Genomic DNA, 12886 nt, shown 5'->3' with positions numbered 1-12886 from the left:
GGGAACATTCACTGGAAAACCACAATTCATAAAATCATTCAGGTTGGAAAGAATCTCAGGAGGCTACATACTCCAACTTCCTGCTCAAAGCATGGTCAACAATTAATTCAAACTAGGTCACTCAAGGTTTTGTCCAACCAGTTCTGAAAACCTCCAAGGATGGAGATGCCACAACTTCTCTGGGCCCCTGCTCTAGTGCTTATCCTCACAATGAATTATTTTGCTTTATATCCAGATGGAACCTCCCCTGTTTAAATTTGTGGCCACTGTCTCTCGTCCTCCTGTCATGCACCTCAGTAAGGAGACTGGCCTTGTCCTCTCAGTAACCTCCTTGTAGGTATTAGAAGGCTGCTGTTAGGTCCCCCTGAAGCCTTCTTTCCTCCAGGCTGAACAAGCACAGTTCCCTCAGCCCCTCCTCACAGAGCATGTGCTGCAGCCCTCAGCTTGGTGGTCATCTGATTAACTCCCACCAGTTTCTCAATGTCTGTCTTGTATTGGGGGGGCTAAAACTGGACACAGTGCTCTAGATGAGGTCTAACAAGTGCCAAGTAAAGGGGAATAATCACTTCCCTCAATCTACTGGATGCGCTCCTGTTGACACTGCCCAGGATACTGTTTGGCCTTTGTCACTGCCAAGGCACACTGCTGGCTTTTGTTTAGCCTATTGTCCAGCAGGATCCCCAAGTCCTTTTCAGCAGAGCTGCTCCCCAGCCAGTCAGTCCCCCACCTGCAACCCTGCAACATTGCAGGGAGTTAGTTCATTCCAAGTACAGGACTCTGTGTTTGTCCTTGTAGAATTTTGGGAGGTTCCTCTGAGGCCATTTCTCCAGCCTGAATAGGTCCCTCTGAATGACAGCCCTGTCCTCAAGCATATCAACTGCACTCCCAAATGCAATGTCATCTGCAAGCTTGATGAGGGTGCATTCTGTCTCCTCCAGGTCATTGATAAAGATCTTATACAGGACAGGTCCCAGGATTGACCCCTGTAGTACTCCACTTGTAACCAGGCTCCAGGTAGAGTATAAACCATTAACCACTACTCTCTGAGCCTGACAAACCAGACAGGTTTTCATCCATCTACACCATAACAATCCAATTTGGATACAAGGTTTCTGTAGGAGACCACATAAAAAGCTTTTATGAAGTCAAGGTGGACGACACTCACTGCTCTCCCCTCATCCACAAATTTAGTCCTTTTATTATACAAGGCAATGAGGTTGGTCAGGCATGATTTACCCTTGGTAAACTCATACTGACTGTTCCCAGTCACCTTCTTATCCCTTGTGCTCAGAAATGCGTTCCAAGAAGACTCACTCCATGATTTTCCCAGGGACCAAAACGAGACTGACAGGCTTAGAGTTCCACAGATTGTTCTGTTGGCCTTTTCTGAAAATGGGTGCAACATTTGCCTTTCTTCAATTATCGGGGGCGTCTCCTGATCTACACAGCCTTTCAAAGACAACAGAGAGCAGCTTCACAATGAAATCGCCCAGCTCTCCCAGCACCCTCAGATGCATCCCATTTGGTCCCATGAATTTGTATGGGTTGAGATTTCTGAAGAGATTCCTGACTTGATCCTCTTCCACTACTGGTAATTCTTCTCCTCCTTGAACACTATCTCTAAGCACAGAGACTCAGGAGACCATGTTTGTGAAAGCTGAGGCAAAAAAGGCATTGAGTACCTGACGTGGTTTAGCCTGGCTGGATGCTAGATGCCCACAAAAGCCATTCTATCACTCCCCCTCCTCAGCTGGACAGGGGAGAGAAAAAATATGATGAAAGGCTCGTGGGTCAAGATAAGGATAGGGAGAGATCACTCAGCAACTACCATCACGGGCAAAACAGACTCAACTCGGGGAAATTAATTTAATTTATTGCCAATCAAATCAGAGCAGGATGAGAAATAAAATCAAATCTTAAAAACACCTTCCTCCCACCCCTTCCTTTTTCCTGGGCTCAACTTTACTCCCGAATTCTCTACCTCCTCCACCCGAGCGGTACAGGGGGATGGGGAATGGGGGTTGCAGTCAATTCCTCACACATTGCCTCTGCTGCTCTTTCCTCTTCCCCTGCTCCAGCATGGGGTCCCTCCCATGGGAGACAGTCCTCCACGAACTGCTCCAACATGGGCCCTTTCCACGGAACTTCCTTCAGGAACACCATGCTCCAGCGTGGGTCCCACACGGGGTCACAAGTCCTGCCAGCAAACCTGCTTCAGCGTGGGCTTCTCTCTCCATGGGTCCACAGGTCCTGGCAGGAGCCTGCTCCAGCACAGGCTCTCCACAGGGTCTCATCCTCTTTCAGGGTACATCCACCTGCTCTGGCGTGGGGTCCTCCACAAGCTGCAGGGGGATAGCCTGCCTCACCATGGCCTTCTCCACAGGTTGCAGGTGAATCTCTGCTCCAGTGCCTGGAGCACCTCCTCCCCCTCCTTCTTCGCTGACCTTGGCGTCTGCAGAGTTGTTTCTCTCATATATTCTCACTCCTCTCTCTCCTGCTACAAATTGCTGTTATGCAGATTTTTTTCCCCCTTCTTAAATACGTTATCACAGAGGCGCTACCACCATCACTGATGGGCTCGGCCTTGGCCAGCAGCGGGTCCATTTGGAGCTGTCTGGCATTGGCTCTATCAGACACTGGGGAAGCTTCTAGCAGCTTCTCACAGAATCTACCCCTGTAGCCCCCCTGCTACCAAAACCTTGCCATGCAAACCCAGTACAGTACCTTAGCAACCTCTGCTGTCACTAAATCACCTGCCCCATTCAGCTGCAGGCCTGCATTTTCCTTGTTTATTCTTTTACTGATAATGTAGCAACAGAAGCTCTCATTGCCCTTTATGTCCTTTGCAGATCTCAATTCAAGTTGAGCTTTGGTTTTCCTAATACCGTTCCTGCATGCCCAAGAAATGTTTCTAAATTCCTCCTTTGTAGACTGTCCTTGCTTCCACCTCCTGTGCACATCCTTTTGCATTGGACCTCAGTTATGATCTCCCTGATTAGCCAAGCTGGCCTACTTGGTTTCCTGAGTATCAGGATAGACCATTCATGTACTTGAACGAGGGTGTCCTTAAAGACTTGGCTGCTCTTTGGAGTTCCTTTGCCCTTCAGAGCTGTCTGTCATGGGATCCTCCCTACCAGTCCCCTGAATAAGACCACATCTGCTCTCCTGAAGTCTAGGATCTGTACTCTGCTACTCTCCTTCCTCACTCCCCTCAGGATCTTGAGCTCCACTATTTCATGGTCGCTACAGCCAAGCCTATTCTTTCTTGTTAGTGAACAGCAGATTAATCTGTGTGTCACTCCTGGTTGGCCCGTACGGTACCTGTGTCAAGAAGTTATTCCTGACAAACTCCAGAAATCTCCTTGACTACTTGCATCCCTCTGTGTTGCCCTTCCAGCAGATGTCAGGGATGTTTAAGTCCTCCACAAAGAACAGGGCCTGTCATTCGGAGAATTCTTCCAGTTGTTTAAAGATGACTGACTGCTTTCTAATTACAGAATCACAGGATGTTAGGGGTTGGAAGGGACCTCTGTGGGTCATCTAGTCCAACCCCCCTGCCAAAGCAGGGTCACCTAGAGCAGGCTGCATAGGACCTTGTCCAGGCAGGTCTTGAATATCTCCAGAGAAGGAGACTCCACAACCTCTCTGGGCAGCCTGTTCCACTGCTCCGTCACCCTCAGAGGGAAGAAGTTCTTCCTCATGTTCAGATGGAATTTCCTATGCTTCAGTTTGTGCCCATTGCCCCTTGTCCTGTCTCTGGGCACCACTGAAAAGAGTCTGGCTCCATCCTCCTGACACCCAACCTTCAGATATTTACAGGCATTTATAAGGTCCCCTCTCAGCCTTCTCTTCTTCAGGCTAAACAAGCCCAGCTCCCTCAGCCTTTCCTCGTAGGAGAGATGCTCCAGGCCCCTCATCATCCTCGTAGACCTCCGCTGGACTCTCTCCAGTAGCTCCTCATCTTTCTTGAACTGGGGAGCCCAGAACTACACAGAGTACTCGAGATGGGGCCTCACTAGGGCAGTGCAGAGGGGGAGAAGAACCTCCCTCGACCTACTGGTCATACTCCTCCTAATGCATCCCAGGATCCTGTAACCAAGGTGGTGAAATCAGTTAACCATAAACATGAACAATGCTGCTATGTCCCTTGCACAGCCCTACCTATCTGGACATTAGTAGGAACGAACAATTAAGTTTCCAATCATTAACTATTAAGCAATGGTAAATAGGAATAACATTGTTAGCTAACCACAGACGTATTCATGGTACTTATATATTGTAACCACATACGTATTCAGGGTACTTATATTGTGGAAACTAACTGAAGCGAGGAATCATACATCTCCCACTAGAGAAGTCAGTTGCTCCAGGCCCCTCATCATCCTCGTCGCCCTCCGCTGGACTCTCTCCAGTAGCTCCTCATCTTTCTTGAACTGGGCAGCCCAGAACTGGAAACAGTACTCCAGATGGGGCCTCACTAGGGCAGAGTAGATGGGGAGGAGAACCTCCCTCGACCTGCTGGCAACACTCTTCTTAATGTACCCCAGGATCCCATTGGCCTTCTTGGCAGCCAGGGCACACTGCTGGCTCATGGTCAACTTGTCATCCACCAGCACACCCAAGTCCCTCTCCGCAGAGCTGCTCTCCAGCAGGTCCGCCACAAGCCTGTACTGATGCATGAGGTTGTTCCTCCCCAGGTGCAGGACCCTGCACTTGCCCTTGTTGAACCTCATCAGGTTCCTCTCTGCCCAACTTCCCAGCCTGTCCAGGTCTCGCTGAATGGCAGCACAGCCTTCCGGTGTATCAGCCACTCCTCACAGTTTTGTGTCATCAGCAAACTTGCTGAGGGTACATTCTGACTCTTCATCCAGGTCATTGATGAAGAAGTTGAACAAGACTGGGCCCAGTACTGACCCCTGGGGGACACCACTAGTTACCGGCCTCCAACTAGACTCAGTGCCGCTGACGACAACCCTCTGAGCTCTGCCATTCAGCCAGTTCTCAATCCACCTCACCGACCACTCATCCAGCCCACACTTCCTGAGCTTCCCTAGGAGGATGTTAGGGGAGACAGTGTCGAAAGCCTTGCTGAAGTCTAGGTAGACAACATCCACGGCTCTCCCCTCATCTACCCAGCCTGTCATGTCATTGTAGAAAGCTATCAGATTGGGCAAGCATGATTTCCCCTTGGTGAATCCATGCTGACTACTCCTGATAACCTTCTTTTCCTCCACTTGCTTGATGATGACCTCTAGAATGAGCTACTCCATCACCTTTCCCGGGATGGAGGTGAGGCTGACCGGCCTGTAGTTCCCTGGGTCCTCCTTCTTGTCCTTTTGGAAGATTGGAGTGACATTGGCCTTTCTCCAGTCCTCGGGCACCTCTCCTGTCCTCCAGGACCTTTCAAAGATGATGGAGAGTGGCTCAACAAGGACATCTGCCAGCTCCCTCAGCACTCGTGATTCTGATCAGGCAGTTTGTAACTCCCACCATGATGTCACCCTCACTAGCCTCTCCTCCCATCTTGACGGACAAGCTTTCAATCAGCCTGTTGCCTATTCCATAGAAGAAGTCCATGTATTCAATCTGGTTCTTCACATAGAGGGCAAGTCCCCTCCTCTTCTTCCCTGCCTGTCTTTTCTGAACAGTCTGAATCCAACCATTACAGAACTGTGATTATATGAGCTCTCCCACCACAGCTCAGCTACTCATCACAGTTCTCCATCTGCACACAGAGCTCTAGCACTTTGCTTGTTTCCCAGGCTGTGTGCATTTGTGCACAGGCACTTGAAGGGGACCCTTTTGTCCTGCTTTATTCTTCCAAGTGCTTTCTCACTCCCATCACCCCGCCCCACATACTTTCCACCCCATTTTTCATTCTCTCGTGTCACTTCATGGTATGAATTCCATCACCCACCATACCTAGTTGAAAGCCATTCTCACCAGGTTGACAAGCCTGTTGGTAAAGATGCTCTTGCCTCACCTTGTCAGATGGATCCTGGCTCTCCCTAGCAATCCTTATTCCTCAGAGGGTCTCATAGTCATAAAAGCCAAAGTGCTGCCTGCAACACCAGCCATGCAGCCAGATGTCAACTCACAGAATGCATCCACTCTTCATGTAGGTTTGAGAATACCACCCATGTCCTTCACCTTTGTCCCCAGAGCTCTGTAGTTACTCTTGATATATTCCAGGTCTCCCCAACAGTGTTATTGGTGCCCACGTAGATGAGCAGCAAGAGGTAATAGTCCAAGGGCCAGACAAGTCTTAACAGTCTCTCCACAACCATCCTGGATATGGGCCCTTAGCAAGAAACAAACCTTCCATAACCGTATGTCTGATCAGCAGATGGGTGCTTCCATCCCCTGCAGAAAGGGATCTCCAACCACTGTCATCCACTGGTTCCTCCTGGTGCTAACACACAATTCACGCCCAGCTGGCTTTGAAGCCTCCCTTACAGAGCCTGTTCCCATGCATTAGCTATTACAGGACTGTACTGATTCTACAAGTTCAAATCTAAGGGAAGAGAAGGAGCCTTTCTCCTGCTCCAGATGTTACAAGTCTCTGACCTCACCCATCTTGGCTATCTCCATCCACCACTGGTTTAAGTGTAGCTTCTTGCTGTCCCTTCTTCCTTGCACTATATGGCTCAGGCTCTGGTCTTTGCAAGGTCTCTGCGCAGACCCTGTTGATCCGTTTGCCTTCCCTAATGCTGCAACAGCCTGCTCACCTCCTTACACAGCTCCTTTACCTGGCGACTCTGCTTTTTGACCAGCGCACACCTCCCACAAGCAAAAGCACCGCTACCTCCTGCTTCAGGCAATTCCTGCAGCTCCAGACCTTGACAGCGACATTCTTCCTCTAAAGCTCCATCTGGAATAAGGCTTTTAATTTTACCAGGGGTGTCGTTTCCAACCAGTGCTGGGGACAGAGCCCTGTGGCACATCACCACCATTGCTGTACAGCCCCACACTGTCTGGAGCTCCCTAGTGTGCTGACTGCCCTGCTAACCGCTTCTGTTTTCTGTACTCTGGGAGCTGCATTTCTGCTTACCAGCTAAACAGGTGTCACCCACAGCAGCTGACCAGCAGATTACTCCCTAGTCAGCAGATGATTGTTTTAGACTTTCATGTTTTACAGTGTACACAATTTGAAGACAAGGAGTCAGTCTATCACTATTTCCTTATTGGCCATTAGCAATCTTAGGAATCCCATCTTCATAAGGTAACTTTTTGAATGACTACTCTGAAAAATTAAAGCAGTGTTTGCTCTGTTGGTTAGACTGCTTTCCCGAGGAAACAAAGCTTGTATGATTTCACTAAGTTCCTCCCTCCAAACAATTTTTGGGTTCTTAGCTGATATTAAATACATTTCAGAGAAAGAGAAGTCTCAAAGACAGTTATATCCTCAAAAGTTTTGTGAAAACTAGCAGCTTGGTAGAGAGATATCCACATCAGTGTTCCCAACAAGGGGAATGCAGGCAATGAAAAAACATCTATTTGGAGGCTCCCACTTGGTCAGTCAACATGAACAAACATGATAAGCAGCAAAGGCACAACTCCCAATTGGCACAATACAGGGGACATAAGTAAATCTGAAGTAACACATCACATACAGGGCTGCACCCCTCTTCCCAGGGACACCTAGGCACATTGGCTGTGGGATGCAGGTATGGTGGAAGGCTGCACAAATTAGACTGTAGGGAGGACTAAGTCCCCAAGTAATCTTTCTTTATATGTGGGAGCAGGACAGGATGGGAGTAAGCAAAAGGCATGGTACCTGTAATACAAGGCTTTGGGAAAGCTATGGTTAGGCACTGAAGGTGTGCAGGGAGCTCCTGCTAGAAGCCAAAAGATTCAGGGGAAGGGGCATCATGTTAGGATGGCACTCAGAGAGTGAGGTTACACAGGGAGCCAAAGGGAAGGAGGGTCAAGGCAAATTACTGATAAGTAGAAGAACCCTTCTGAAAAGCTTGCAAACAGCTCACTGAGATGATAAGGACAAAAATCTACAAGCAAATCAGGTTTCCATTGTTTACAGAACACAGTACTGCTTGGATATTCATTACAGAAAACTGGGATCGTTTTCATAGTGACTAAAGGTTACCAACCTTGTCTACCAGAGGAATGATAGTAAATAGGTGGGGGGGAGGGGTCAAAAGTGTTAGTGGAAAGCAGTTAACAGAACCACTGTGTTGTGACATTTGCTGGATAAGTTTGAAGGTTTAAGTTCTGATGGGAGACAAAGACTGACTTACCAATCTCCCCAGCTCCAACGGAACTGAAAGTTACTCAGGTGGTGGGAAAACCAGTTAATAAACCTTTTTTTAAAAGAAGAAAGCTCTATTAAATGCCAGAACTGCAAAGAAAAATTACAAACAAAAAAAGTCCCCGCAAACCTCCTAATTGACAAGTAGAATACATCTATAAGAAAATCTCAAAGGTAAGCCCAAACTCTCCAATCTGTAGTCATTAATGCATTAAATAGATATAGATGTTGACTCATACAAAAAGACTGAACTGAGAGTCAAAAGCCAGCCATTACAGATGAATGTGCAGTCTCTCTTGTTCTGGTGCATATGCGAGACTAATGACTTACTAAAATAAGAAGTGAAAAAAACTTAGTGCAAGTCTACAGGTTTTCACATTTTTGCACAGTAATTTTAGTTCTACATAATGCAGACCACTCAAAGCACAGAAACACCACTGCTCTTTTCCAGCTAGACAACCTTCCCATAAACCCACTTCTAACCTTTTCTTTCCTCAGGCCAATAGGGAGGAGAAAGTAGTACATAACAGAAGGAGGTATGGATGTGGAAGAGTTGTCATAGTTTTTACAGCTGCACTGTGTAGCTAATCAGACTAGTGACTTGAAGGAAAGAATTTCTGGGGGAAGAAAGGCAAGTGGTCAGTCCGTCCCTTACCTTCTCTTTAGATGGCTCAAGTCTAGAGCCCCCAAAACATTTTGTACAGAACCAAACTGTTTATAAAGGTTTTCAGATGATCCTTTTAAAAAATGCATCAATATCCAATGCACAAGAAAAATGAGAAACATTTTCTGTTGTCCCCAAAATATATACTTACCTGTCTATACATGTAGTATTCATTGTATCCAAGCGCATGTAAAGCATTTCTGTGGCTTGTGCAAGCTGAAAGTTTCTTATTAAGGTTAACAGAGAAGCATCTGAAATCATAAGTTACTCTCTCCATTTTTCAGAGATGATTTCATCAACTCTCTACTGACAGCTCCCTGTCTCTATATCATGACTTACCCAATTTTGAAAAAGCCACAGGAATAAATAAATAATGAAGCATGCAGGTTTCTCCAATAAGTAACATCTATTCTCTAATCCAAGTCTGTTTTTCTTCCATTAATTACAGTGAGACCATTAGCTGCTTTTACTGGAAGCCAGAATCCCAACCATGAGACAACAAAAACTGCACACTGATGATATGAATGGACATCAACCTCATTAGGGACCACATTTTTATGATCTCACAGTTTTAGCTTCACATGCTCCTGTTGCTGCCTAATCAATGGACCATCTTTGCTCATTATTCCAGCTCAAGAAAGTAAGTCCACACTGGCCTGACCCAAAGACCACGGCCAGCCAACCCTGATCCTTTGTTGCTGTATCCCTATTGATACTTACTGCAAGCAGGTCCCCACAATTTTAGGGGTAGTCTCCGTGAGAGTTTAGGCTACGTGGTTACAATTACTAGGTGATTCCAAGCAGTAGAATAAAAATTTGGGAATGGAATTACCAGTAGGTATGTCTGTTAGTCCTCCGTTCTCAGTGACTGCAGCTCATTAGCCACAGTCTAAAACTACAATGAAAAGGGGCCAATGCAACACTCGGAATTAGCTAGGAGCTGATACTTCTTTCCTCACCATTAGCTACTCTCTGACCTGAGAGATTATTATTGACTTTATGAATACTCCCAGTCCATTTCAGTGCAAACTTAAACAGGTTAATTTAAATTATCTACTACAATTTGCAGTGAAATGGACTAGGAGCACTCATACCACTGTTAAAACAAAAGATCTAAGAAATTAATAATTTCCTTTCCTTTTCCAGGTTTTAATGTGACTATAACCATTCCACAAGCTGTCCTGATGTAAAAACAGGGCTCAGAATCATGCAAGGTATTTATTCCATCCCTTGGCTACAAGAAGGCTCCTCAGAAAGATCTGAGAAAGAATCGGGAAGAACTGGAACAAGGTCTCTCAGTTTGCCTGGTCTGCAAGCTAAAGAACAGGCTTAGATGTGAATGCAGGCTTTATTTATGACTGTTGAGCTGTGTTATTCCTTCATGTGAGCAGTGTTATTGGCAAAGTTTCATACAGCTAAATATGCAAAGAAGGAAAATTTATTACTTCTGACATTTATTGCTATTCCATCTTGTACAGAACAAAAGAAAAAAATACTCCGTGCAGCATGAAAAGGGTACAACTTGTGGTAAAGAGCCAGGCTGGAGTTTGCACAGTTCAATGAGGAGTGCTGTGTACATAACCTCAATATGTGGTGGAGATGGAAGCTGAAACAACTCTGCAAATATTACCTATGTGGGAGGAAAGCACAGAATCAGAGCACAGTCAGACTCGGCCTGCACAGTCCTGAACTTGAGAACAGCAATGCACACATTCAGCAATTATATACCAAAACAAGGGCCATTTTATTCTGTCAAACTCATGTTCTAGGAATAAGAGAGGAACTTCAAAAGATAGTGCAAACTCTTCACCATACTAATCTAAGCCTCCTTAATTACCCCTGTCATTTTAGATTAATGCCATGCGTAAGACTAGCAATATGCAACAATTCTGTTATGTCTAGTAAATACAATGAACAGCGTAGAAATTTGCACTGAGTTATAGCATGAGCTAATGCAATATTATAGCAGAATCTCAGGAAGGAAGGAAGCGAGCAAGCTAGCTGAATTCATCTGCTCCTGACCTAGGAAAGTATTAAATGAAAGATAATCATTTAACATGAAAAAACAGTTGCATGAAAGTGACATCTGTACCTTTCTTATAGCACTGTGTTTACTTTACTCCCACCTAAAAAGTTATATAAGGGTATTTGCATCTCTGTTAGGCAAAAACTGCTCCCATCCTCAGGATACAAAACAGCAAAAAAAAAAAAAGATAAGGACTGATCTACTTGAGACATTACATAGGACCATGTTTTTGAAATTCATCAAGTGTTCATTATCAAATGTTCAAATACAAGTTTCATACTGGCATATCATATTTGGTGGGGGGGGGAGAAACCACCTGGCTACCTGGAAGATCAGGGCACTAATGACATACCCACACTCTGTAAAGCAGTGCAGCAAGCTGTACACAGTCCAGAAGACTCTTGGAGTGCATTGAGGATAACTTTTTCATCCAGGTGATAGACAGCCCAACCAGAGGAGAAGCACTACTGGACCTGTTGCTTACCAACACAGATGAGCTAATTAGAGAGGTGGCAGCCTGGGCTGCAATAACCGTGCACTGGTGGAATTCATGATCTCAAGGGACATGGGCCAGGAGAAGAGTAAGGTCAAGACCCTGAATTTTAGGAGAGTAAACTTGCAGGTGTTTAAAGAACTAGTGGACGGGATTCTGGGCTGCATCAAGAGAAGCGTGGCCAGCAGATCGAGGGAGGTCATTCTGCCCCTCTGCTCCGCTCTGGTGAGACCCTACCTGGAGTCCTGTGTCCAGCTCTGGAGCGCCCAGCGCAAGAAGGACATGGAGCTGTTGGAGTGGGTCCAGAGGAGGGCCACAAAGATGATCGGAGGGCTGGAGTACCTCTGCTTTGAGGACAGACTGAGAGAGTTGGGACTGTTCAGCCTGGAGAAGAGAAGGCTGTGGGGAGACCTTATTGTGGGCTTTCAGTACCTGAAGGGGGCCTATAGGAAAGATGGGGACAATCTTTTTAGCAAGGCCTGTTGTGACAGGACAAGGAATAATGGTTTCAGATTAAGGGAGGGTAGATTTAGACTGGATCTAAGGAAGAAATTTTTTACAGTGAGGGTGGTGAAACACTGTAACGGATTGCCCAGAGAGGTTGTGGAGGCCTCATCCCTGGAAACATTCAAGGCCAGGTTGGACAGGACTCTGAGCAACCTGGTCTAGTTGAAGATGTCCCTGCTCACTGCAGGGAGGTTGAGCTAGATGACCTCTAAAGATCCCTTCCAACCCAATCCATTCTATGATTCTATGAAATAATCAACCTATTCGGTGGATGTAAAATAAATCCACTGTTTTCTTTATCTAAGTGCGTATTATAGTATTTCACATTTCTTAATTTGGGGAGATACTAAAAGTTTGGCTGGTTTTCATCATATAAACACTTACATTGGTCTACAACAGAAAGCAAGAAAACAAACTTCCAGTTAAAGATTTAAAATTTGCTCAAATCTTTGATTTTCTATCTCTATTTAATGCTACTATATAACAGATAGAATTCAGCTTATTTTTACCCAGATGCTTCAGTCTACCAGTGTAAGTGGTGACAGAAGCTAAGACTCATCAAATGGGCAGATCTGTCATTAAATTGATATGGAATACAGAGATATGATCAAAATGCAGTAATGCTGACAAATGACTTAAAATCCCTGGTGGTTTGTTATGTTTTTGATTTTATTAAGAATGAGAACAGGACACAAACAATAAGAAAAACTAGTTCAGCAATATAGTAAAAAATGTATGGACTAGTATTTTAAAATTATTGTATATGTCCATTATGTTGTACATGACCTTAATGAGAATAGAACTTAACAGAAATAGAATGAAAATTCCTTCAAGACTGTCAGCCCTCATGACTCTGAGATCAATGGGTTTGAATTAAAACAACCACTCATAAATGTATTGCTGTTTCCAAGAAGGAGTCACTGATATTAT

The 12886-nt window shown here is 45.5% G+C and overlaps 1 protein-coding gene across 1 annotated transcript in view; it reads right to left on the bottom strand.

The window, feature by feature from the left end:
• The window catches only part of LOC142365587 (nuclear cap-binding protein subunit 1-like), a 45421-nt gene extending 34067 nt beyond the window's left edge, over positions 1-11354 (bottom strand). The window contains exons 1-4 of the mRNA XM_075446492.1: positions 11309-11354; positions 10450-10560; positions 9082-9146; positions 8256-8318 (exon numbers count right to left, since the gene is read on the bottom strand). Of these exons, the coding sequence (XP_075302607.1) occupies positions 8256-8318; positions 9082-9146; positions 10450-10509 (188 nt within the window). The 5' untranslated portion in view covers positions 10510-10560; positions 11309-11354. The remainder of the gene's footprint in view (positions 1-8255; positions 8319-9081; positions 9147-10449; positions 10561-11308) is intronic.
• Between the last annotated feature and the right edge of the window lie 1532 nt (positions 11355-12886).

The sequence above is a fragment of the Opisthocomus hoazin genome, chromosome W, assembly GCF_030867145.1.
Source record: "Opisthocomus hoazin isolate bOpiHoa1 chromosome W, bOpiHoa1.hap1, whole genome shotgun sequence".
Lineage (NCBI taxonomy): Eukaryota > Metazoa > Chordata > Aves > Opisthocomiformes > Opisthocomidae > Opisthocomus > Opisthocomus hoazin.
This window is presented reverse-complemented; position numbering and strand designations above follow the sequence as displayed.